Genomic DNA, 27,166 nt, shown 5'->3' with positions numbered 1-27,166 from the left:
TTATGCTAAAAATTTAGGTTACTAACAACTAATGCAATTACTCACTTTATATTAATTATATACAACATGTTATATAATATCCTAATTTTATAGAGTGTGCATATATAGAGAAGGGGGAGGGTGCTGTAAAATAATGGTGTCAGTGTTTGACAAGTCACTGTGGTTCGTTTCATCTTGAAGTATATCTCACTAGGGATGCATAGTGAAAAGACTGTTTTCAGTGTTACCTGAAATCATTTTTCTCTGTAGTTATGCTGTCAACTTGATATACTGTTAAGTTGATTTGTTTCAGTTTGCTCTAGATTTTTAGGTTGCTTTTTACCCCTCTTTGCAATTTTATGTGGTTCTAAAATGAAAAAAACACACAAAACACCAACAATTATGCTATAGGAATATTTACAGAGGTTTATTTTTTTATCCTTGTTCCCCTCTCCCTGTTTTTCCCTTCTTCCTATAGAGAATCATTTTTATTAGTACTGGGCATATCTTTCTATTGTTTTAAAAATACATATTAACAATATAAAATGAATACATCCTGTCCTCCCTGTCTTACAGAATAGCATACTGTACACTCTTGTGCCCTTTACTATCTATAATAATAAAAGGGCAATATGCTAATTAGACCGGATATCCTTCCGGACGACCTTCTGGACGAAGCCGCAGCTGTGAGGGAAGCCCAGGTCCCCGGTGTCAGAGGGAAGCTGGTGCCGGCAGCCGGGGAAGGAAGGCCTACTCTTTTTTTTTTTTTTTTTAATATATTTTTATTGATTTTTCACAGAGAGGAAGAGAGAGGGATAGAGAGTTAGAAACATTGATCAGCTGCCTCTTGCACACCCCCCACTGGGGATGTGCCCGCAACCAAGGTACATGCCCTTGACCAGAATCGAACCTGGGACCTTTCAGTCCGCAGGTCGACGCTCTATCCACTGAGCCAAACCGGTTTCGGCAGGAAGGCCTACTCTTGCACGAATTTCGTACATCGGGCCTCTAGTTATATTATATCCTAGAAACTCTTTCTCATTCACCTTTGTTAGCTTCACCCTTTTTATCAGTCTGGTTTTATATTTGTGTCCTATTAAGTGCATTGTGGCATGTGGCAGTTTGTTATTAATTATAACTAGAAAAAACTGGGAAAGTTAGTGACTTAACTGTGAGGTTTATGAAAAGACTTTTCTTTCCTTCTCATCACAGAACATAAATGCTGTACTTTTTCCCTTCCTCTCTCTCAGTCTAAAGGAATTCCTGCCCAAAGAATACATCAAGCAGAGAGGAGCTGAAAAGAGAATATTTCAGGTACTGGGAATGTGAATTTATCATTCTTCTCACTCCCTACCCTCATGTATTAGTATGAGAGGGGCCTCCACACATGATACTTTTGTACCCCATACATGTACTCAGCTTTTATACTAAATTATGAGTATCTCAAGAGTAAAGGAACTGACAGTTCTACGTCTAGCAGATTTATTATCTTAATCCCTACCTTCTTGCTAAAGGTTACATAGCCCTTCTGAGAAAAATATGTGCATACATTTAATTTCCAAGGTATTATCTTGGTAGCTTTCAAACAAGGTGATTTGCCATTACAAATGCACCAAGGAAGAAGCTACAAGTTGCTTCTTTGTCCAGAGGTTGATTTTTGAAGCTGGAATTTGGGAAGTGGTACCTTTTTAAAATTCAGGTTTATTCTAAAAGAGAGTTGTTTATTCTAGGCAACCAGTAAGAAAAGCTCTATTGTCAACTTTGCCATGAAACAATCACTCTAAATAAATCTAAAACATCAAAATCTTCTTTGATGTTGAAATGTAAATGTAAGTTGAAATGTAAATTTCATGTGTATAAATCTTTTTTTTTTTTTTTTTACCAAGTATTATTTCCCAGAGTGATGATGTACACACATTTGTATAACCTGCTCTCTGGAAAACTGTATGTTGTGGATGGATGTTAAAATGCTACCTTCCCTGGACAAGAACATTTTTCTGGCTCTCATTTCAAGTGTTGGTTCTGAACCTTTTGATACATGGGGTTGTTTGAAAATTGGATTATAATTATGGAGCTCGTTCCTGCCATGTTGCACATGCGTGCATTGGTGCATATGGTTATGAAATCTGTAGGGGTTTGGGCTCAAATTCTAGTTCAGAAGCACTGCATTAGCATTTTCTGTGTACTCTCACTCTTGGTGAGTAGGAACATGTGTTGTGAAGGGGTCTACTACACAAATGTTGCTTATTGGTCAGTCGTGGCCACACTCTATGCACCACATTTAGTAACTACCTCTCACCAAGTCCACCTCTTGGTGGCGCTGCAATAACTGGTCCCTGCTACTATCCCTTCCGCAGGAGCACAAGAACTGTGGAGAGATGAGTGAAATAGAAGCCAAGGTCAAGTACGTCAAACTCGCCCGGTCCCTCCGGACGTATGGTGTGTCCTTTTTCCTGGTAAAGGTGAGTTGGGCAGGGTGGTGGAGAGAGTGTTTGCTCTTGTCACACCTTTTTCTTTTGTTAGAGTGTTTGCTGTTAAGGTTGGTTTGCATTTACAGAGGTAGCATCTGGGCAATAATGACCCGACTTTAGCTGTTGGAGAGACATGAAGTGGATGATCTATGAGGCTGCTGAGTGAGCCTAGCTGCCCACGGTCCTCCGGCAGCTGTGTCTGGGCTTGGCTCACTGTCATTGCAGGGGTGTGTTTACTTGTACTCATTATGACTTTCCCCTGAGAATGTTTCACTTAAGACTGTCAAGAGTGCCCTGGACTAAGTGAAGGTCGTTGACCTCTGCAAACCAAATCAAATTCCTGAGGTCAGTAAGGAACTTAAGATGTATATTTGCAGATGGGTCTGGGAATCCTGTGACCTTTAGACCTGTTCTCGTCAGAATTGTCTTCCTAACAGAAGGAAAGAGGTGGTTCTTTTAAACTCAACCTGTGAATTTCAGAGGGAGGCCCTTGGTAGGTATGTTCTTAAGTTGACTGATAAACGCTCCCATTAGCTTCATTTCTCCTTTGTGCATCCTGAGCTCTATTTCAGTCCTTCCTTTTCTTCAAACTTTCTCAGTTTTATACCAGAAAATATCCAGCCCTTGCAAATGAAGAACACATGGGTGAATCACTTAGTTTCTAAGACCAAGCTCCTTTTTATTCATTATTTTGTAGGGCAACAGGTGACAGATCAGTTCTAAAATTTAATCCCTATCACAGGGACAGAGATTAAATTTTCAGCATGTCCACTGATATTGGCATCACTTTCCATTTATTTGGAAGGGTTTTTTAAGTCTTTCACATATGAAATTAATTTCTTACATTGACATCGTTTTCCATCAGATTTCACACAGTCAGTTTCAGTGCTATGCATATAGGTCAGCAAATTTAGGGAAATAAATAGGATACAGTAAACTACATGTAGTTATAAAGTAAGGTCAAATATATGGTGACAGAAGGAGATTTGACTTTGGATGGTGAACACACAATGCATTATAGAATTGTACACTTAAAACCTCTATAATTTTATTAAACAATATCACTCCAATAAATTTAATAAAAAAAGAAAGGAGAAATTGAACAGAAAATTATAGGAACAAAGTTTGACCAGTAGGATAATTGGAGACAGAGCACAGATCTGGTTATCGCAGGGTCTTGAAGATTTGGTCAAGTGAAGACTCTTCTGTTACAAAAGTATTTAAGGAAAAATGAGAAAGGAATATAATTTTTCTCCTTCCTTCCTTCCTTCCTTCTTTTTTTCAAATTACATCTCTTTGTAGTGAGGTCAGAGTCAAGGAGGTAGGCAGAACTGACAACTTTCACATACATATTAGATACTCAAATTTTGGTTTTCAATAATTTTGTTTTACATCACATAATAAAAGTGAAAATGCTACTAACTTTAATTTTTTACTCAGTGGTCCTATGTAATATACATTTTATTTTTAAAGTGATTTTCATAAGTACTGTTTACTTGAACATATAGTTTCCATGCTTTTAAAAGTAGTACATCTGAGAATTCAGGAATAATTCAATGTTATGAAATAATGAACCTAGTATATTAGTAAGGTGACCAGATTTTAACATTGGTAAAGCGGGACACCATTGACCGGGTGGGGGGGAGGGGGGATTCTTTTTAAAAATATATATATTTTTTATTGACTTTTTACAGAGAGGAAGAGAGAGGGATAGAGAGTTAGAAACATCGATCAGCTGCCTCTTGCACACCCCCTACTGGGGATGTGCCCGCAACCAAGGTACATGCCCTTGACCAGAATCGAACCTGGGACCCTTGAGTCCGCAGGCCGATGCGCTATCCACTGAGCCAAACCAGTTTGGGCCCGAGGGGGTGGGGAGTTCTTGATTAAAAATTTGGTCTATATTGTAATCGCTTTTGGTTTTTTAATAAAAGGAAATTCACTTCTTAGATCATCATTGAATTTGCATCCTCTTTTCTTACTCATTATGTTAAAAATCTAAAAAAATAATTTAAAATTATATTATAAATTATTATATACATATTGCTTAAAAACACAGTAAGTAGGTACATAATTACATGAACATATTTTATTGTTAGTTTATAAATTAAATTAATTTGATTGTTATAAAGTAACTATATTTTAAAAATTATTTTAATCCTATATTTCTTTCTAAATAATAACAATACTAACTTGTATTATTTTTCCTCTGAATTTGCCGTAACGTAAGTCGTAAGTGTCACTTTCAAGGCCAGCGCTAGACTTTTTGCGGCCACTATAAAATATAAATAATACGAGTACTATCTGCTAAATTCAAGAAAATTTATGTATTTATGAAGTAAATAAATAAATTACTTACCTAAATTATCTGAATAGCTGATTTGTAATGACATCACTTGTTTAACTAGCTTACTAGCACGCAATACGATGTGTACCATCTGAGAGACAGTTACAAAATGTTTTCGTCGTTGCCAATCCCCAAAAATGCCATTGTTCATTAAGTCCAAACAATGGTGGTTGAATTCTAACAACTGATCAACAATGCGAACTTTGATAAGCAGTTCTCAATAATCAGTTCTCAATAATTATTTGTTATTATTAAAGTTTAACATTATAAAATTAACAAAAATAATATAAAACTCATATCCTGGCTAAATAGCCACATGGCTTCCGAAAACCATATATTCCCTTCCTGTTCTCCCGCCGTTCCCTAGCTTGTCGTGCATTCTTTCCAAAAATCGGGACTGTCCCGCCAAAAGCGGGATGTCTGGTCACCTTATAAATTAGGTGAATAAGTCAAATAAGATGACATCATACAGAATGCACTGAGAAAGAAATAAAGAAAACAACCCCATTTACAATAGCATCAAAAAGCAATAAAAAATACTTAGAAATAAATTTAACCAAGGAAGAGAAAGATCTATACACCTAAAACTATAAGAAATTGAAGAAAATACAAATGAATGGAAAGATATCCCATGGCCCTGGCCGGTTTGGCTCAGTGGATAGAGTGTCAGCCTGCAGAGTAAAGGGTCCTGGGTTCGATTCTGGTCAAGGGCATGTACCTTGGTTGCGGGCACATCCCCGGTGGGGGGTGTGCGGGAGGCAGCTGATTGATGTTTCTCTCTCATCGATGTTTCTGACTCTCTATCCTTCTCCCTTCCTCTCTGTAAAAAATCAATAAAATATATTAAAAAAAAAAAAGAAAGATATCCCATGTTCATGAATCAAAAGAGTTAATATTGTTAAAAATGTACATATTACCTAAAGTCATCTACAGATTCAATGAAACTCCTATCAGAATTCCATTGACATTTTTCACAGAAAACAAAATCTTAAAATATGTATGGGACCACAAAAGATCCCAAATAGCCAAAGCAATCTTGAGAAAGAAGAAAACTGGAGGCATCACACAGCTTCATTTCAAATTATATTATAAAGCTATAGTAATCAAAACAGTATGGCGCTGGTATAAAAACAAGACATAAGTCAATGAAACAGAATCAAGAGCCTGCAATAAACCCATGCATATACAGCAACTAATATTTGACAAAAGGAGCCAAGAATACACATTGGGAAAAGATAGTCTCTTCAATAAATGGTGTTGGGAGAACAACATTCACATGCAGAGCAATTAAATTGGATCATTACACCACTCACAAAAATTAGCTTGAAATGGATTAAAGACTTAAATGTAAGACCTGAAACTGTAAAACTCCCAGAAGAAAACATAGGGGGAAAGCTTCTTGACTTTGTTCTTGGCAGTGACGTTTTGGATATAACACCAAAAGCATAAATCAACAAGTGGGACTACATCAAACTAAAAAGCTTCTGCACAGCAAAATAAACCATAAATAAATTGAAAAGACAGCTTATGGGATGGAAGAAAATATTTGTAAACCATTTAACTGATAAGGGATTAATATGCAAAATATATATAGAACTCATGTAACTTAATAACGAAAACCAAGTCAATTAAAATGGGAAGAGACTTAAATAGGCGCTTTCCCAAAGAAGACATATGAATGGCCAACAGGTACATAAAAAAGGCTCAACATTACTAATAATCAGGGTAATGCAAATCAAAACCACAATGAGATAATGGCTCAGGCCTGTTAGAATGGTTTTTATCAACGGGAGAAGAGGTGACAAATGCTGGCCAGGATGTGGAGAAAAGGGAACCCATGTACACTATTGGTGGGAATGTAAATTGGTACAGCCACAGTGGAAAATAGTATGGAGGTTCCTCAAAAAAATTAAAAATAGCCCTTGCCAGTTTGGCTCAGTGGGTAGGGCATCGGCTCATGGACTGAAGGGTCCCAAGTTCAATTCTGGTCAAGGCATGTACCTCAGTTGCAGGCTTGATCCTGGCCCTGGTGGGGCACATGCAGGAGGCAACCAATTGATGTGTCTCACCTCGATGTTTCTCTGTCTCCCTCTACCCCTCCCTTCCACTCTCTCTAAAAAAAAAATTAATGGAAAAATATCCTCATGTAAAGATTAACAACAAAAATATTTTTAAAAATAAAAATACCATATAATCCAGCACTTCTACTTCTGGATATTTAGCTGAAGAAAATTAAATCACTGTCTCAGAGATATCTATCTGTACCCTCATGTTCATTGCAGCATTATCCACAATAGCCAAGATATGGAAACAATGTAATTGTCCATCAAAGAATAAAGAAAATGTGGTATATAATACAGTATACACTGAGTGGCCAGATTATTATGATCTCTGAACGCATAATAATCTGGCCACTCAGGCCTGGTGCATGATTCGTGCATGGGTGGGGTCCGGCCAGCCTGGCCATGGGGAGGGGACATAGGCAGTTGGCCAGCCTGCTTGCTGGTCGAATTCCTGGTTGAGGGGACAATTTGCATATAAGCCTTTTACTATATAGGATATATACTGAGTGGCCAGATTATTATATGTTCAGAGATCATAATATGGCCACTCAGTGTGTGTATATACATATATATATCCTATCTATGAAAAGAAAAACATGCAAATTGACCATACCTCCGCTATGCCCACCAGCCAATCAGAGCGAGTATGCAAATTAACCCAACAAAGATGGCGGTGGCCATGGAGCTGGAATGAGCAGGAGGCTTGGGTTGCCCCCGGTGATGGAGGAAGCCAAGCTTCCCCCTGCCCTGGCCAGCCCTGGCCTCCACTCAAGGCTACAAAGTTTCAATTATAGAAGATAAATAAATCCCAAATACCTGCTTCCAGCTGGCCCTGGCCTTCGCTCAAGGAGGCGCTGAAAAAAAAAAGAAAAAAGGGGGCTGGGACCCCCACTCTGAAGGGGGTGTGGCCAGCCTGAAAACAGCCCTCAGTCCCTCACCCAGGCTGGCCACACCCCCATGGGGTGAGGGTTCCTGCTGGGAGGCTTGGCCAGCCTGCAAACAGCCATTAGCCTCTCACCCATGCTGGCCAGGCACCCCAGTGGGACCCCCCACCCTAAAGGGGCTGTGGCCAGCCTGAAAACCACCCTCAGCCCCTTACCCAGGTTGGCCATGCCCCCATGGAGTAAGAATTCCTGCTGGGGGGCATGGCCAGCCTGCAAACAGCCATCAGCCCCTCACCCAGGCTGGCCAGGCACCCCAGCGGGGACCCCCACCCTGAAGGGGCTGTGGCCAGCCTGAAAACAGCCCCCAGCCCCTCACCCAGGCTGGCCACGCCCCCCTAGCAGGAACCCTCACCCAATGGGGTCGTGGCCAGCCTGCAAACCACCACAGGTCCCTCGCCCAGGCCACCCCACGCCCAAGGGAACCCCCACCCTGATCTGGGACACCCTTCAGGGCAAACCAGCTGGCCCCCACCCATGCTAGCAGGCCTCTATCTATACTAATAAAAGGGTAACATGCTAATTAGACTGGGAAACCTTCCAGGAGACCTTCCGGATGTTCTTCTGGACAAAGCCATGGTGGCGGGGCCAAGGTAGAGGCGGTTAGAGGCCAAGAGGGGAGGGCAGTTGTGGGTGATCAGGCTGGTGGGGGGCGGGGCCATTGGGGGTAAGCAGACCAGCAAGGAGGCCAGTTGGGGGTGAGCAGGCCATCAATGGGGGTCAGTTGGAGGTGATCAGGCCAGCAGGGGGCCAGTTTGGAGTGAGCAGGCTGGCAGGGGAGGCAGTTGGGGGTGAACAAGCTGGCAGGGGGGCAGTTGGGGGTGAGCACAGTGGCGGGGGGGGCATTTAGGGGTGATCAGGCCAGACGGGGGGGGCAGTTGTGGGTGAGCAGGCCGGCAGACAGAGTACTTAGGGGCAATCAGGCAGGCAGGCAGGCAAGTGAGCGGTTAGGAGCCAGCAGTCCCAGATTGCGAGAGGGATGTCCAACTGCTGGTTTAGGCCCGATCCCTGTAAACCGGCAGTAGGACATCCTTTGAGGGGTCCCAGATTGGAGAGGGTACAGGCCGGGCTGAGGAACACTCCCCCCCCCATGCACGAATTTTGTGCACTGGGCCACTAGTACACACACACACACATATTACTGTGTAATATTCTGCCTTAGAAAAGAAGGAAACCCTGACATTTGCAATGACATGGATGGATCTGGAGGGCATTATGCTAAGTGAAATAAGTCAGACAAAGACAAATGCTATATGATTTCATTTATTTGTGAAATTTTAAAAAGAGGATATCATAGAAACAGAGACTAGATGGGTGGTTGCCAGGAGCTAAGGTGAATATAACACTGTTCATCCATTCATCAGCTGATAAACATTTGGGTTTCCACCTATGGATTAAATACTGCTACATACATTCATGTACAACCTTTTCTGTGGACATATGCCTTGAATTCTTGGATATATATTTGCCTAGGAGTAGAATTGCTGTGTTGTATGTTATCTCCATGTTTAATTATTTGAGGAACTTCCAAACTATTTTCTAAAGGGACCACCAACTGTGTATTAAGGCTCCAGTTTTTCTACATGCTCACACATATCTGATTTTTTTATTGTCTGTATTACTTTCACAGCATACTGTTAATCTATGATTATTTCAAAGTAAATAGTTAAATGATTCTGGTATCTTGTTATAAGAAAAACAATCATAGCAATAAATAAATAATTTTGTTCCTTCATTCCCTGAACTAATGCTTAGAATTAAAAAAAAAAAATCTTTCTGCATTTTCCAGAACTTCCAAAATAATGTTGAAGGGTACAATTTTAAAGGGTAACTTGTTCATATCCCAATATTTCTCTCTAGCATTTCTCTATTAAGTAGAATACTGATAATAGGCTTGAAATACTCTTCGAGAAAGTATATGTAGTCCAGCATTTTAATGAATTATTTATAATGAGTAGGTGCTGAATTTTATCAGACCACCTTAGTGGCTTCATATGAAATTATCAGATGATGTTATCTTTTTCTCCCAACTTTTGTGAGATATAACTGACATAGAACATTGTGGAAGTTTAAGTTGTACAATGTGATGAATTGTTATATGTATATATTGTAAAATTATTACCATAATGAGGTTATATCCTCCTCACATAATTATCATATTTTTATTGTTATGTAGAGAACATTTAAGATCTACTCTCTTTATAGCTTTCAAGTATATAATACAGTATTGTTGATTATAGTCACAGTAGCGTACATTAAATCCCCAGAACTCATTCCTCTTATAATTACAAGTTTATACCCTTTGACCATCTCATTCCCCCATGTGTGACTAAACCAGCTGCCCAGGGCCTCTGCACCTAACTCTCTGTGTGGCTCCTGAAGCCAAATTAGACTGATTGGCATCCTCCACGGGCACTGATTTCACCTCTTGTGTCTTCACAGAGTCTGACTCTTCTTTGCTTTCATAAGTATTGGGAGGTTCTTGCAAAGTATACTCCACTCCTTGGCCACCCACGCAAATTCCCGATGCTGTTATTTCTTCCTCCAGGGAGGAAAATGGAGGTGTGCTGTGACCTTCACCACCTGATGATTTATGAACTGCCCGTGGGGGCTAGAAGGGGGCATTTTTTGCTTTTTTCCAATTGCTTCCCCCAGAAGAAGCACAGACTGGTAGACAGTCTGCTTTATTTTTGAGCTACTCAAATCTGTGTTCTAATCATGGCTTTCCCACTCACTGCTGTCCGCCTTGGGCGAGTTGCTGGCCCCTTCATTTCAAAACAGGGATGATGATGATGATGATGCCAACATTTAAGGGATGCTTTGAAAATTAATGGAAAAGACTAACATGTAGTACACTCCTGTCCTGTGTTGAGTGCCTGTCCCCTTGTACTAACACCTACTTATATAGACACTTTGTGTGTGCTAATTTGTACATGTATTCTTTAGGGAATCGTGGTGTAGTCATCACTAGGTTTCGGCAAATACTATTGGAAAAGTTTGTTTTTCCTTGACAACAAAAAGATGTGTATTGGATGAAATTTTGGGAATAAGGAAAAGCACAAGAAAATAATACAAATCACTTGAGATGATTGTTGCCACCATTTTATCACATAATAAAATGTTATTTTTTAAATTTTCTTTTAATGTTTTAAATTGAAATTTAGGCTTAAAATTTTACTTCCTTTAGGATTATGCAGTACAAACTGTTTTTTATTTTATTTTATAATATATTGTGAAAACTGTATTGCCCCGATTCCAATTGTTTTCCTATAATATGCATTTTAAGAGTTGTAGTCTGTATTTGTGCCATAATTTTTCAAATCCCCTATTTATTGAAAATTTGGTTATTTCTCACTTTCCAGTATGGTAAACTTGAGTTGAGCCTTCTTGCTATATAATCTTCACATCCATTTATAATTTGTTTTTTTTAACAAGTTTCTAAAAGCAAGATGTGTCAAAAGTAGAAATATTTCTAAAGCTTTCGTTCATTACTAACACATTTATTCGATAAAGGCTCTGCCATTTTCAACTCCCTCAACAGTGTTTCCCCTTTACGTCTTCTTCAATTCTATTATTTTTTTTAAATCTGCCATCTTATATACATGAACTTTATCCAATTGTTGATTACTTATTACCTAACTACTGTATTATTTTCAAAGTTTCTGTGTATGTTCTTTGCTAGTTATTGTTGATTTATGATAACCTTTCACATACAATGTATATGAAATTTTTTATCTTTGTATTTGTTGTAAATATTGATTCCCCGGTCATTTGCTTTTTCATTTTGTTTATGATGAGGTTTCTGTCTTTTTCTCCTACCTCTCTCTCTTTTTTAGATATATTGAAGTCCATTATATTTTGTAGTTAAAGTTATTAATCATTTCCTTTATGTGTTTTTTTATGTTGGTATAAAGGGTCCTTTCACACTCAGTGATCACAAAAATATTCACCTGTATGTTTCCCCTAAGTTATTAACTAATCTCGAATTTGTTCAGGTGTGCGTGACAGGTAGGTAGCCATCAATTTAATAGGCATGGTTACTGTTTCTTAAACAGTTATTAAAACTAATCATCAGTAAAGATTTTTAAGACTCAGTAGTTCTGCCTATTTTGAAACACAGTGTATGTAAGATGACCACAGGTAAAACATTGCAATATCATTGGTTATTTGGCAAAATCAGATGTATCCAGAGGAAGAGTGCTGACTTGGTGTCTCCTGTTTCAGGAAAAGATGAAAGGCAAGAACAAGCTGGTGCCACGCCTGCTGGGCATCACCAAGGACTCAGTGATGCGCGTGGATGAGAAGACCAAGGAAGTGCTGCAGGAGTGGCCGCTCACCACGGTCAAGCGCTGGGCAGCCTCGCCCAAGAGCTTCACGTTGGTAGGGACTGGCAGAGGGCAACGAGGGGGCTCATGTGGCTTTGGGTGATATGGTGAGGCAGGAGAGACAGTACAAGCTCACTGCGTTTCCCTGGCTTTAGTGCAGTGTGGAGAGGGACAGATGGTGGGAGACCATGGGGTGGGCGTGGGGAATGATCCAGAACTGAAGGAAATGTATAAAAGCTGGGTATCCTTGGCCACCCCCTCCTCTCTGGTGCTTTGAGTAAGAATGTCTCTAGGAGGAGCCACTCACAGAACGCTTCTCAGTCTTCTGTGTCCCTGATGCCATCCCTAACATACCCTAAAAGGAAACTCTCTAAAGCTCTGAGGCCCATCCAAAGGCGCCCTTTACCTCTGATTGTTGTAGAAGTTCCTAAGAACCTTGACATCTTGCTGAGGTGTGTTTTCCCAGCCTGCCTAGAAAGAGAGCATGCTGTACAGTGGAAATAGCGTAGACTTTGGGGGTAGTATTCCACCCCAGCTTGTCATTTCCGAGCTCTGTGACCTTGCTCAAGTCACCTGTCCTCACTGAGCCTTAACTTCCTCAGCTGTAAAATGGGGATAGCAATACCTATTTCACAGAGTTGCTGGGATCAAATGACATGATTATGATGAAATGCCCCATGTGAAATACATGGAAAATATGAACAGTGTGTTTGCCATAGGCCTTCAGACCTCTGAACTCCAGCTCCCAAACTCAGTATTTGCTCTTAGCAGAGTCTAACTGTGTAGCCTTAACTAATAGTCAGACTTACATGTGAGAATTAGTAGGGCAAGTTGAGTAAGAAGAGAAGTTTTTTAAAAAAAAAAAAAAACCTTAAAATTTGTCAGTTTCTTCGCAACTCCTGAAGGGTACTATTCTCCAGCTCTCCTGAACACTTGAGATGTCAGGTGGCATTGAGGCAAGAGCTCATAATAGGCCATCAGAAAAACAGGTGTAAGGAAGTAGCCTTGGAGGGACAAATCAGTTATCTAAGTTGATCATCATCGATTGATAGACTCACGCCAGTTATAAGAAATTTTCAGAAAACACACCTTCTTTCCTCCTATAATCAGTGACAGCTGTACCTGCGTTACCCTTAAAAATGAGTGTTCATACTTAGAGAACTATGTTCTCATTTTCCATTGCAGGAAGTTGTGAATAATTTCTAAAGTAGATAAATCAATAAATTAATATAAACATGTTATTTAGAAATGCAGCAGATCCTCAGATAACCTCATTTCATTATAATGTTGATGAGATTCCCTAGGAACTTAATTCTGGTTTATATCAATTAACCTTTGGTAAATTTTGTTTCCTTATACATCGTTTCCCATAGGGATGATATTAAGTGAGAACTTATAGGAGAAGAAACTGCTTAAAAGGGTTGAAAATGGGGGTCGGGGGTGGGAAGTGAAGGCAGGAATGTGTAGGGCAGAGGACAGCTACGTGTTATTATATACCTCGTAGCAAGATTGGTCTTTTTAAACTAGGTCCAAGTATTGCTTTGTTAAAAACAACATTTTACATAGTTATGAATCTCAGTAAGTACTCAAGCAGAAAACAATGAATTTTCATTATTTTTATTAAAGTATAAGGTTGGTTTTTATGTTTGTAACATGTAATATTTGTTTCCTTCCTATTCCTAGCCTTAATTTAATTTCCAAGTATTTAGAGATTTTCCTGTTGTCTGTTATTGATTTTTACTTTGACTTTATTACAGCCAAAGAACATATTAAGTATAATTTTACTTCTTAGCATTTTAAGATTTGTTTTATATCCTAGGATATGATCATTCTTGGAGAATGTTCTCTGAGTGATTGAAAAGAATGTATATTCTGCTGTTGAGTGAAGTGTTCTATAAATGCCAGGTAGATCCTGTTAGTTAATGGTGTTGTTCCAGTCTTCTGTATCCTTGTTAATGTTCTGTCTAGTTATTCTATCAATTCCCAACAGCGACTCTGGCTTTTTCTGTATCTCCTTTCATCTCTATTAGTTTTTGCTTTATATATTTTGAAGCCCTATTGTTTGGTTTCTATACATCTAAGACTCCTTTATCTTATTAATGGAGAAATTGTCTTTATTATTACATATTTTCTTCCTAGTAAATTTTTTTGCTCTGAAGTCTTTATCTTATATTAATATAGCCACTCATATTTTAAATGAATGTTCGCATGTCATATTTTTTCTATCCTTTTATTAACAGTCTAGTTATATTGTTATATTTAAAATGTGTTTCATATAAAGAGCATAGAGTTGGGTTGTGGTTTCTTTGATTTTTTAAAATCCACCCTGTCAATGTCTTTCTTTTAATTGTCATGTTTAGACCATTTGGGTTTTTAGCTAATTTTTGATGTTAGGGCGTAAGTCTACTATTTTATAATTTTTTTGTTTGTTTATCCTCTCTATTTCTTTTTCCTCTGTTTTCTTGCCTTCCTGGGGGTTACATTTTTTAGAGTTTCATTTTTATTTATTTATGTTTTTTAGTATATCTCTTTGTATGGTGTTCTTAATAATTGTTTTAGTTGTTACCATATACATATGATATTAATTGCAGCCTACTGGTGTCATTGTTTTACCACTTCAAGTAAAGTGTAGAAACCAACCTTCCATTTAGGTCTCTCCACTCTCCACTTTTTAAGTGTTATTGTTTAAATATTCTAAATGCATTGAACACCACATGAGATGGTGTTATAACTTTTGCTTCAACCATAAACTATGACCTAAAAAACTTATGAGGTAAAGGATAGTCAATTACATTTATTTCTGTTTTTATCCATCCTGTTGTTCTTTCCCTTTTAAAACTTTCCAGCCTTCTTCTGTTACCATCTTCTTTATGTTTGGAGAGCCTCCTTTAGCCATTCTTTAAAGATAGGTCAGCCAACAACAAATTCTCTTAGGTTTTTTGTGGTTTTTTTCATCTCAGAATGTTCTTATTTCCCCTTTATTCATGAAGGTTAATTTTGACAGATATAGGATTTGAAATGTCCAGTGTGGTTTTTTTTGTTTGTTTGTTTGTTTCTTTTTTGCACTTGAAAAATGTCATGCCACTCCTTTCTGACCTCCAGGGTTTCAGATTAGAATTTTCTTTTTTTTTTTTTTAAATATATTTTATTGATTTTTTACAGAGAGGAAGGGAGAGGGACAGAGAGTTAGAAACATCGATGAGAGAGAAACATTGATCAGCTGCCTCCTGCACACCCCCCACTGGGGATGTGCCCGCAACCAAGGTACATGCCCTTGACCGCAATCGAACCCGGGACCCTTCAGTCCACAGGCCGACGCTCTATCCACTGAGCCAAACCGGTTTCGGCAGATTAGAATTTTCTGTCATTCAAGTTCATTTACAGATAGTATGTTTGTTTCTCGATAATATATCACTTTTCTATGGCTATTTTAAATATTTTTATTTGTCCTTAGTTTTCAAAAGTTCTTAATGTGGGCACTCTCTCCCGCTGGGGAGCACACCTGCACCATTCCCTGCCCCTCATCATTCCCAACAGGCATGTGTCACCTAAACCCTAAGTGTCCCCAGGAGACTTGCAACCAGGGGAGCAATGGGCAGCAGCAGCAGCTCATCCCAGGCTAACCCCCCCTAACCCTGTCTCCAAGGCCCCCTTTTCTCTGACTTCCCAGGGAGCCAGAGCAGCCCAGCCTAGGCTCTCCTGTTGCGTCTTCTATGTCCTTCCTTGTTTCACTGAAATCAATTATTTTTAAAAGTTATTGGTGTGGATTTCTTAGGGATTGTTCTGTTTGGGGTTTGCTTAACTTCTTTATTTTGGAGATGTTTTCAGCCAGTATTTCTTCAAATACTTTTTTTTTTGGTCTCACACTGTTCTCTCCTTCTGGGATTCTGATGATGATATGTATGCTAGAGGCCCAGTGCACAAAATTTGTGCATGGGGAGAGGGTCCCCTTCAGCCCAGCCTGCACCCTCTCCAATCTGGGATGCCTCGGGGGATGTCCAACTGCTGGTTTAGGATCGGGCCTAAACCGGCAGTCAGACTTCCCTCTCACAATCCTGGACCACTGGCTCATAATTGCTCACCTGCCTGCCTGCCTGATCGCCCCTAACTGCCCCCCACCTGCCGGCCTGATCAGCCCTCACTGCCTCTGCATGCTGGCCTGATCACCCATAACTGCCCACCCTGCTGGCCAGGTCGCCCCCAACTGCCCCTTCCCTGCCGGCCTGGTTGCTCCTAACTGCCCCCCCACCGCTGGCCTGGTCACCCCTTACTGCCCCCCCTGCCAGCCGGGTCGCTCCTACCTGACCCCCCTGCCAGCCTGGTTACCCCCAACTGTCCCCCTGCCGGCCTAGTTGCCCCTCACTGTGTCCCCACCAGCCTAATCGCCCCCAACTGCTCCCCTGCTGGCCTGGTCACCCCCAACTGCCCCTCCCCCCGCCGGCCTGGTTGCCCCACGCAGCCTGCTGTTCAGTCGTTTGGTCGTCCTTCACTAACCCCCCTGCCGGCCTGGTTGTAGGCAGCCATATTGTGAGTGTGTGATGGTCAATTTGCATATTACCTTTTTATTATATAGGATTAGATCTTTTGCTGTTTGTTGTCCCATAGATCCTTGAAGCTCTGCTTGTTCTATCTATTTCCTCTCTAATGCTCTGATTGACTAAATTCAAGTTTACTGATTCTGTCCTCTCTCATCTCCACACTACTATTTTATTTTGGTTATTGCATTTTTCAGTTCTATAATTTTCATTTCATCTTTTTAATTACTTACATTTCTACTTTGAAACTTTCCAATATTTTCACTTGTTTCAGGAGAATTTCTAATTGATTGAAACATTTTTTATGATGGCTACTTTAAAACCCCTATCTGAGAATTCCAATATCTGATTCATCTCAGTATTGGCATCAATTGATTATCTTTTCTTATTCATATTGTAGTTGTCCTGGTTCTTGATATAAATAGTGATTTTCAGTTGAATCCTAGACATTTTGGTTGTATATTAGAAGACTCATGATCTGATTTAAATTTTCTATTTTACCAGTCACCTTATGTAGATTTAGTTCTAAGCCTACCTTTGTGTGCTTTAGTGGCAATGACAATTCATTTTCTGAACCCATGCAGTGCTATTCTGAACTCCTTTGTTTCTTTGTCACTGCTGGGATTGTTGCTCAGACCTTGTTGCTGCTGCCTGTGAGGGAGGGGGGCACTTCCCTGGGCTACCTGCTACTGCTGGGTGACCTCTGTGGGGAGGCAGAAGCCACTGGACCTGAGTCTTGTTATGCCACTGGGTGGAAGACAGGGAGGCACAGGGTTTCACTCTGGCCATGGCTGCAGAAGATCAAACCCCCTGCCTGCCTGGATTGTGGAGCAGGGGCTGGGACAGCCTGGGCTTTCATTGCTCTGAGGCTGCCGGTGAACACAGCCCAGGCTGTGGAGCTGGGTTGGGGCTCCCAACGAGATCTCTGTTGGGCTTTCCTCTTCTGCTCCTTTTGCCACAGAGAACAGGCTTTTCAAAAACTGTTTGTTGGAGGTTCTAAGTGTGGGCCTCTCTAGTACCCAAGCGTGGAGTAAAGGGATCTATATATATGTAAAAGGCTAATATGCAAAGTGTTCCCTCGGGAGTTCGACCGGGAGACCAGGAGTTCGATTGCTCACTATGATGTGTGCTGACCACCAGTGGGCAGCATGAAATGAAGGAAGGCCTCAGCCGGCAGCCAGAAGGCCCTGATCAGCCCTGATCACTGGCTAGGCCTAGGGACCCTACCCCTGCACAAATTTCATGCACTGGGCCTCTAGTATAAAATAAAACACAGGAAGTCAGTGGATGTGGCTTCTCATGGCCTGAGGCCCCCAGCTAGTTCACCTTTTGAGCTTTGAGAGCCCTTTTTACCCTGTTTGTCAAATAAGATTTAGGATGTTTGGTTGTATTTTGGAGGGGATGAGCAGGGACATGTTAAGTCTATGCCATCTTGAACTTGGACCGTCTCACCTTTAAAACTGCTGATATATCTGATTTATTATATTTCTCCTAATGCTTCTTTCCCCTTCCAGGATTTTGGGGAATATCAGGAGAGTTACTACTCAGTGCAAACCACTGAGGGAGAGCAAATATCCCAGCTGATTGCAGGCTACATTGATATCATCCTCAAAAAGGTATTTCCTACTGATACCAATTGAAAAAGCAAGGTTTCTTTATTAAGACTCGGTTTAGATCAGCAGTTGCCAACTGGTGGTCCACGGACCACTGGTGGTCCATGAGGTCCGAAAGGTTGGCCACTGCTGGTTTAGATGATATGGCTACCTGGATAAACAAAAACACCTTATTTGAAGTAGTTGATTCACTAATTTAATCTATGATGTTGAGATTGCTTGAGTGTGTGGTCTTTGACCTAAAGATCCTATGAGAATTTCTGAATTTGCTGCAGATCATCTGTATCATTGACTGCCGGGTAATTAGTGGTAGTGCATCACTTAGCTAATGAATGAACCTAACTAACCCCTCGGCATCTTCCTCTCTAGGTAGTTATGTTACACTTTCCAGCCTCTGTAGGAGCTCAGATTAAGGGTCTGAAGACGTTTTTTGCATTTTTCATGTTGTTGTTTTTATTCCCCAAATATAACAGGGTTATATGCCATCATGGTATACAGACAAGTTTGCTAAAGCTTTTAGATACAGTCCATTCAAAGAACCAAGTTCTACTAGAGTATTAATATCTGCATCTTGACTTTAACTATATAAAATTAGGTCTGTGCAATAATAAATGCAGAAGACATTATATATCTCTGCATAGTAAATAATTTATTTTTTATTGTTATGGCCTTTGTTCACCCATAACTTATTAAATATCCAATCTAAGGAATTTGCTATAAACCTCCACATTTTTGCTTGTGTGACACCTTTTAAAACGTTCTTGTGTAAAGACCTGCTGATTTTTGTTTCTGTGTTTTGTTTTACCTCCAGAAACAAAGTAAAGATAGATTTGGACTAGAGGGTGATGAGGAGTCAACTATGTTAGAAGAGTCCGTCTCCCCCAAAAAGTAAGTGTCGTTAAGAGCTCTAGAGAACTGCCTTCCCACTGCATGGCAGGGGTCCTGCCCACTCTGGGCCTGTTGCCCGGAAGTTCTTCACATGGAGGAGAAGATAGTGGATGATGTCGATGAGTCTGGCTTGCTGAAGTGTGGTCCCAGACCATCAGTGTCGGTGCTCAGGGTGTCTGAGGAGCTGGGGGTTAACGATTTCAGGGAGACACTGAACAGGTGTTTAATCCATCTTCAGCGGCAGGGAACATTCAGGAGTCCTGGTCTGCATTTCTGATGTAAACCTCATAAACCGCATCCTTTTCATTAAAGGGCTGCAGATCAAGCTTTTGTTTGATCCTGTCCCTTTGGGGGTAGGAATCCAGCCAGTGGAGGAGTTACTGTTTGTGGGCCACTTGGGACATGCCACACTTGATACACATATTGTAATGTTGCAGAAGGAAGTGGGTAAGAACATGGACGCTGCAGCCAAACTTGGGGTTCAAATCTGGGGGCTGTATTTTTTATTTGCAGGTTTGTGGACATTATGAATTTTCTCTGTCCCCCCCCTCTTGATCTCATTTATAAAATGGGAATAATGATAATAACTCCTTATAAGGTTTATTTTGCTGATTGACTTGCTAATGAAGCACATAAAACAGTGCCTGGCACAGAATGAATGTTTGCTGTTGCCATCATCATCATCATCATCATATTAAATTCAAAACTATCTCAATTTAGCCCCATTGAATGGAAACCTGTGCAGCCCCCCCCTCTTTTTTTTTGTTGTTAAACAGAGCATTGGAATAACTTTTTTGTTTTTACTATGTGTCCCACATTCTATCTTATTTGGTCCCAACAACAACCCCCTATGGCAGAGGTACCCACATGTTGTCCTCTGCCATTCATAGATACAGAAACGGAAGCTCATGGGAGTTAGTTGAGATGCATTCATGTGGCAGTGCCAGTACTCAGATTCAGATCTTGTGACATTTCCTCCAGCACAGTGCCAGGAAATTGGAGAGATCCCAGCATTTGAACTTCTTTAGTCATAGTACTTGTTTCTCTCTCATCACCACCCTGCACCTCTTTCTCACCATTTTCTTCATAATCACCTTGAAGGCGTTTTTCCATTTGTCCCATCAGTACACAGGTTGGAACCAAACTTGATGTAACTCATTTCAAGTACTGTGCTTGCTACCTCTGGCGAAACTCCTTAAGTTCTCAGAATTATTAATAACCATTAGGTGGAAATTAGTGAGTACTTCCTGACAGGGTGTGGCATTCACCTCAGAGGGCTCTGCTGCACTTGCACTTCACCTAGGAAGAGCTCAGCAAGTGTCTGAGCCCGGAGTGCTGCCCCCTTCCCCACCCCTGGCATCAGGATAGGGGCTGGTCAAGGCATACAGGAAAAATGGTCCAGGTGGTTGCATCGCGAGATCTTCCACTTCTCCCTGCATCAGACGTTGGTGGGACCCCAGCTTTCAGCTGACCTCCTACAGGAGCCACAGGCCCCGCTCCCTAGTGTCACTCCCTCCATAGACAGTGATGTTTCTCCATGCATGCCTGCTGCTTGGTGTCCTAGCATGGCTCATAGCTTTGCCCTGGAAAATGGGGAGTGATCCATGATGGTCTGAATACTCTGGAACAGAGGCCCCTGCCCCTAAATGCAAGTGCTCACCAACCCGGCCCCCTCTGGGCTACTGAGACAGATATGCCATCCTCAGACTTCTTAGCTTCATATGTTCAAAGTCCTTTGCACTCACCATTCATTTGAAGAAAATATTAAGCAGTGAAAGATTGATATATTGCGCTTTACTGGATGTCCGAAGACTCTTCCCAGACTTCAGCTGAAAGCAGCTGGAAGAGGTGCCAGTCTGTCCCATCATCAAGGCTCCAAGGGTGTTTGAATATCCTCCATGGCCAATGGCATTGGCTCTGCAGGAGGGGGTCGAAGCTGTGGAGATGTCTTTAAGTTTATTTCTATACTTCCCCCTTTAAGCTAAGGATAAGTGTTCCCATGCCTAGAACAGAACCTGGCACACAGTAGGTATTTGTTGAATGAATGCTATTTCAGTAGGATTTGCTGAATAGGTCAGTGTATACAAAACTTACTCACTGGTATACCTGGGACATCTTTGTTATAGGACTATCTCTGTGTGTGTTTAAGAACAACTGATTGCATATACCGTGAACCTGTTAACTCCACTGGGAGTGGTTATTTATATTATTATTTTAAAAGCATTCACCTCCGGGTTCTTCCATGGAGCATTTCAGTCTGCCTCTTCGTTCACAGTCCTGTCTATGCGTGCCTCTTTCCAGTTGGCCTCCACAGCATAAAGCAGCAAATATTCGTGACAGTTGTGGTGTCTGTGACATTGCACATGAGTAGCCATCCCACAGTGACCAACTGCCTGTCCCCCACAGGTCCACCATCCTGCAGCAGCAGTTCAACCGGACGGGCAAGGTGGAGCACGGCTCCGTGGCGCTGCCGGCCGTGATGCGCTCGGGCTCCAGCGGGCCAGAGACCTTCAACGTTGGCAGCATGCCCTCGCCGCAGCAGCAGGTCATGGTTGGGCAGATGCACCGAGGCCACATGCCCCCGCTGGTGAGGCTCCCCGGGCACTCACCCTGCACGTCAGGGTGCTGCCTCTGGTGTGCAGGGAGGGGCGCCGGCGTGGGGCTAGGCTGTGTGCCATCCACACTCTTGCTAGCTCCTGTCTGGACCCTGGCTCTTCAGCTGTGCAGTCCTGACGCCTAACTCTCAGCATGTTTCCTTTTAATTGTGTGGCGCTGGTAACTTCCTGTCTAGGATCACAGTTGTCCTCTGGGGCCGGCAGAGAAACAGTATCCTCTCTATGTGGCTGGTAGAAACCTGCTTCCCTGCCTTAGCAGTGTCAAGCTGCTAATTCGCCCAGATACCCCTCGGAGAGTCTTAGGAGTAGACCGGTCTATAGTGAACCACACCCCCTTCCCCCAGTGGGTCATTGGTTCCTTCCACTGTGATGGTTCCCCTGCTGCACTGGCTCTCTCGGGTCTGCTCAGGGATCCTGTGCTTTGGGACAAGAACTGTTTGAAAGCTGAAGAGACTGAAAGCTCAAAAGTAATGCAACTCCGAAGAGGCATGTTGGCTGTAGGTGGAGGTGGAATCCTTACTTGTTTACCAGGAAGAGTTCTGGTGTAACACACGCTTCCCATGCCTGAGGTCTTTTATATTCAATACTCGAGGACTGGATCCCCTTAGCTCCCTCACAAGGACTCTTTCTGAGCCTTCTTGTCAGCTAAGTTGTCCAATGAGAGGTGGTTTGGGCAGTTTGGAGTTGTGCCCTGGGTCACTTTGTCTTTAGCAGGGGTTCAGTTTCATCTCGTTTTGCGTAGAGGGCTGTGTCAGGGCTGGAGCCATGGTATGACCACCTTGTGTCCATCTGTCTTTGCAGACCTCGGCCCAGCAGGCCCTCATGGGGACCATCAACACGAGCATGCATGCTGTCCAGCAGGCCCAGGACGACCTCAGCGAGCTTGACTCCCTGCCGCCTCTCGGCCAGGATATGGTAAATATTGCACGTGGTTTCATTCAGTGTCTCTGCCCAGGCAGGACAGAGGGCTGTGCACTCTGGACTCAGCCAGGTGAAGTGAAAACCATGTCTTTTCCAAGATAATGAGGCGTTGACTCTCGGAGGAGAGAATCATAGGGTGCTATTGGCTGTTGGCAGTACCTGGCGAGGGCTCACAGCTTGGGCCCTAGAGTCACGTCACGTGGGCTCAATCCCCAGCTCCACTGCTCCGTGGCTGTGTGAATCTGTCAACTTCCTCTAAGCCTCCATTTGTCACCCATCAGAAGGTTGGTCATGAGGACTCGATAATCTAATCACGTGCAGAGTTCTTAAGACAGCACCTAACACACGTGAGAGCTCATGAGTATCAGCTGCTTTTGTTATTACAAGTGGGTTTCAAATCTTAGCATGCATCAGTACCGCTAGGAGGGCTTGTTCAAACAGGTTGCCTCTGGCTCAGTGGGTGTGGGGCGGGGCCTGAGGATGGGCATGTCCAGCAAGGTCTCTGGTGATGCTGTTGCCACTTTTCTGGGGACCGTGCTTTGAGAACCACTGCTCCTGAGCTGTTCAGCAGGGCGGGGTAATTAGCTGAGGTCCTTTAGCTACTGGTGCATGGAATCACTGGGCCCCTTGCCTTGCAGATCATAGTCCAGGGGCCAGCAGCACTGGCAACACCTGGGGTTTCCTGAGAGTGCAAAATCGTAGGCCTCCCCGTTCGGAATCAGAATCTACATTTTAGTTCTTCTCAGACCTCCTATGCACATTAGAATCACCTGAGGAGCTTTAAGGCCAAAGCCTGAGGCTCACACCAAACAAATCTGTGTCTCTGGGGGTGGGGCTTGGGTAACTGCTTTTCTTCCTTCCCAGGTGACTCTAATGGGCAGCCAGGGTTGAATTCCCCTGTTTTAGGACTGACAAGGCCATCCTAGGGGCCAGAACCAAGATACAGTCTGTAGTTCATCTTGTCCAGCCGGGATAAACTGCGCCAAGTTCTCCCGAAGCCGTGTTGTTCATTTGTGTACTTGTATACACGCAGGGTGCGTGCTGCTTGTCTCAGTGCCGTGTCTCCCAGAAATCATTAAACATTTGCTCTGGGGCATGTCAGAGTGAAACATATGGCAGACTCCCAAACTCAGCACAATTGTAAGGTAGAGTTTTAATATACTGAACATTCTGCTTCATCAATTTTCTAAGAATTAGAATACAAAACGTATTAGTAGTGCTAGGCACATCCTGAATAGATTAGTATTTTTGAAATGTCTTAGGGAGCAGATCAGCATCAGTATATTTCCTTATCTCCTTAGGGTTGCCAATAATAGTGTAGATCAGTGATGGCGAACCTATGACACGCGTGTCAGCACTGACACGCGTAGCCATTTCTGATGACACGTGGCCGCTGAGGTTTATTAAATACAATTATATATAACAATTATACATTTATGTTATTTAAACTATAAATATCACGAAATAATGTTTTTTCCTCAAAGTGACACACTACCCGAGTTATGCTCAGTTTTTTGGCGAAGTTTGACACACCAAGCTCAAAAGGTTGCCCATCACTGGTGTAGATGATCATTTGACTAAGTCCAGAAATGCCAGAAAAGAGAGTTTTCTATCTATAGGTGAGAAGGCTGTTAGAGACCATTGAATTCCTACAGTGTAAGAAATGTGAGGTTCAGGGCCTGGATGTAATTTGCCCAAGGTTGTACCATTTGTTAGTGGTAAAGCTGGATATAGAACAGGGGTCTTGACCCTTCTATTCCACCCCCCCCCCCCAAAATCCTACCAGGAAAGGAATCACATCTATGTGGCATTCATGTTGTAACAGAAGACAATCCCCACGTTGACAGAGAACACTCATGAGCTGAGACACCCTAATTCTATACCTTTTCTCTAAAAAACAAGGAAAAAATTAGCAACAATTGATGCTGCTAACATGCAGTATTATCATGAGACATCAACTAATCTCATTTTTATTGAATTCATCTAAATAAAGCTACCTAGAATTTTTGTAAGATCTTAAAAAGTTAAAAAAAAAAAAAAAACATGGAAAATTTACATGCTGTTTAGCCTCAGTGCAGGAGCAAAGGGCCTGTTACAGACATTGTTTGAGATGACTTCAGGGCCTCGTTGGTGCCGGCCCAGTAAGAGCACAGCCAGAACACTGGTCTCATTTTATGGCACGACTTCTCTGGTTTCCCGGGTAATTCTGTGCAGTGATTGTGTCATGTGCTTGTCTGGTTTTGCAGGCGTCTAGGGTATGGGTTCAGAATAAAGTCGACGAATCCAAACACGAAATCCACTCTCAGGTCGATGCCATCACAGCTGGAACAGCTTCAGTTGTTAACCTCACTGCCGGTAAGACCCTGAGGGGTTTGTGGTATGTTGTGGGTTTTTGTGTGTGTGTGTTTTTTTTTTTAAAGGTTCTTTGATTGAAACAGGTTTTCACATTGTGAGACGACAGTCTATTTTTAGGCACCCTGTGTGCTTCAGGCATTTTCTCCCACTGACTCAGAAGAAATGTGGAGAATATCCATCCCTTTGTGTCTGTATCATGTAGCATCATTAAAAAGCACTTACATCACCCTTCTCCTTGTTCGTCAGTGTGCTGGACATACTTTAAAGTACGTGGAGGCCTGTTTCTCCCTTCTGGGAGCTTACGGTCTGAGTGACGGGATCCGTCGTGCGTGCCTCCTGTCTTGTCCAGGAATGGTCTCTTCTGCCGTAGCATCACTCCCCGCCCGGCACTGTCCAGTGAGGGCCAGGGAATGCCTTCGCTTCCCTGAGCAGCCTGACCGTGCCAGCAGCAGAGTCGACCTCCCTAAGCTGCTGACAGCGGCCTAGTGCAAAAGGCCGTGAGATGCTCGGCCTTCCTTTGGAATTTCAAAGGTGCTTGTGCTCAGCATTTCACCGTAGGCGGCCTCAGGGTGAAGGCGCCTGTGGAGAGCAGCACCTTGGAGACAGGGAGCCACCCGTCGCACTGTGCACACGCGGTGCCTTGTGTCTGACTCCTGCAGAGGGGTGGGTGATGAGCTGCTGCCCCCTGGCCACGTACCTCCCGCCCAACTGGGCTCTCCTCCCTCTGCACCACCCTCCTTTGACCGAGATGGTCCTTCTCTGCCCCAGGTGACCCGGCAGACACGGACTACACAGCCGTGGGATGTGCAATCACCACCATTTCTTCCAACCTGACGGAGATGTCCAAGGGCGTGAAGCTCTTGGCGGCCCTCATGGACGACGAGGTGGGCAGCGGGGAGGACTTGCTCAGAGCTGCAAGGACCCTCGCCGGGGCAGTGTCGGACTTGCTGAAGGCGGTGCAGCCTACCTCTGGAGAGGTGAGCTCTGGGGGCCAGCTGCCTCTTGGGTTCTGCTGCGACAGGGGCAGCCTTCGAGTTCCAGGGATGGGGCTCTTGCTTCCAGAGCTGTTCCTTCCGTCCTGATGGGGCACGTGAAAACGCGGTAGGGTTGCAAGTTGTTAAACTGGGTGCGGAACCGATGGTTCAACATTCTGGACTAGTTGAGCTCTTAGTAGGAAGCCTCCCTTCTCCCTCCCTGCCCCCAAGGTACTTGATGAGATGCAACCTCAGAAATGAACAGATGTGACGAACACACATTTAAAAGGGAGACAGGTTTTGCACTCTAAATTCCGTAAAGCATGAATCGCCTTCCTACCAGCTGAACAAGACTCCGTCGTTGAACGTTTCGAACCCATCCACTGGTTTGTGAGGCCTCAGGCGCTTCCTCGCACAGATTTGGCCAGGACGTTATGTCTCCTGGCTGGCAGATAGCCGGAGACTCTCGTTTAGGCGCAGTACTGCCCATCCTGCAGGTTCCCTCCCGGCACTGCCTGACTGTCGGTACCGCGCAGAAAGTGCATTTTCCTTCCAACCAATGTGTGTTCTTTGTTCATAGCCCCGACAGACGGTTTTGACGGCTGCTGGAAGCATTGGACAGGCCAGTGGGGATCTTCTGAGACAGATCGGAGAGAATGAGACTGATGAGCGATTCCAAGTAAGATATTCGCAGCCCATAGTCTTGGAAAGGAGCCTACGTGATGGTCTAGACCCAAACGGGGAAAATGTAATGTAAAACCAAATCTTCCTTGTGTTGTCAAGAATAAGATTGGGGTGGATTATCTTGGGGGTGAGGTGTTTGTGTGTTAATTTAATTTTTTTAATTGGAAAACTCATTTCACTTACAGCCATCATTGTAAAGCGCTTACTTAACTGTTCTCGTTGGTCAATATACTGACATTTTTTAAACACGAAAGTGAAGGGAATAATATCATGAACTCCCTTGTATCTACCGCCCAGCATTCCCAATTATCAACTCATGGCCAATCTTGTTTTATCTATTTGAAGGCAGTTTTTGTTGTTGTTTTCTTAAAATATATTTTTATTGATTTCAGAGACGAAGGAAGAGGGAGAGAGAGAGATAGAAACATTAATGACAAGAAAGAATCATCGATCGG

General features: G+C 42.7%; 1 protein-coding gene across 1 annotated transcript in view; it reads left to right on the top strand.

Moving 5' to 3' along the window:
* Positions 1-27,166, top strand: part of TLN2 (talin 2) — a 425,370-nt gene that overhangs the window by 256,711 nt on the left and 141,493 nt on the right. Inside the window, exons 10-19 of the mRNA XM_008139166.3 lie at positions 1,230-1,293; positions 2,337-2,441; positions 12,026-12,181; positions 18,176-18,277; positions 19,086-19,162; positions 21,569-21,749; positions 22,579-22,692; positions 24,945-25,053; positions 25,822-26,030; positions 26,608-26,706. Of these exons, the coding sequence (XP_008137388.2) occupies positions 1,230-1,293; positions 2,337-2,441; positions 12,026-12,181; positions 18,176-18,277; positions 19,086-19,162; positions 21,569-21,749; positions 22,579-22,692; positions 24,945-25,053; positions 25,822-26,030; positions 26,608-26,706 (1,216 nt within the window). The remainder of the gene's footprint in view (positions 1-1,229; positions 1,294-2,336; positions 2,442-12,025; positions 12,182-18,175; positions 18,278-19,085; positions 19,163-21,568; positions 21,750-22,578; positions 22,693-24,944; positions 25,054-25,821; positions 26,031-26,607; positions 26,707-27,166) is intronic.

Source organism: Eptesicus fuscus, chromosome 5 (genome assembly GCF_027574615.1).
Source record: "Eptesicus fuscus isolate TK198812 chromosome 5, DD_ASM_mEF_20220401, whole genome shotgun sequence".
NCBI lineage: Eukaryota > Metazoa > Chordata > Mammalia > Chiroptera > Vespertilionidae > Eptesicus > Eptesicus fuscus.
This window is presented reverse-complemented; position numbering and strand designations above follow the sequence as displayed.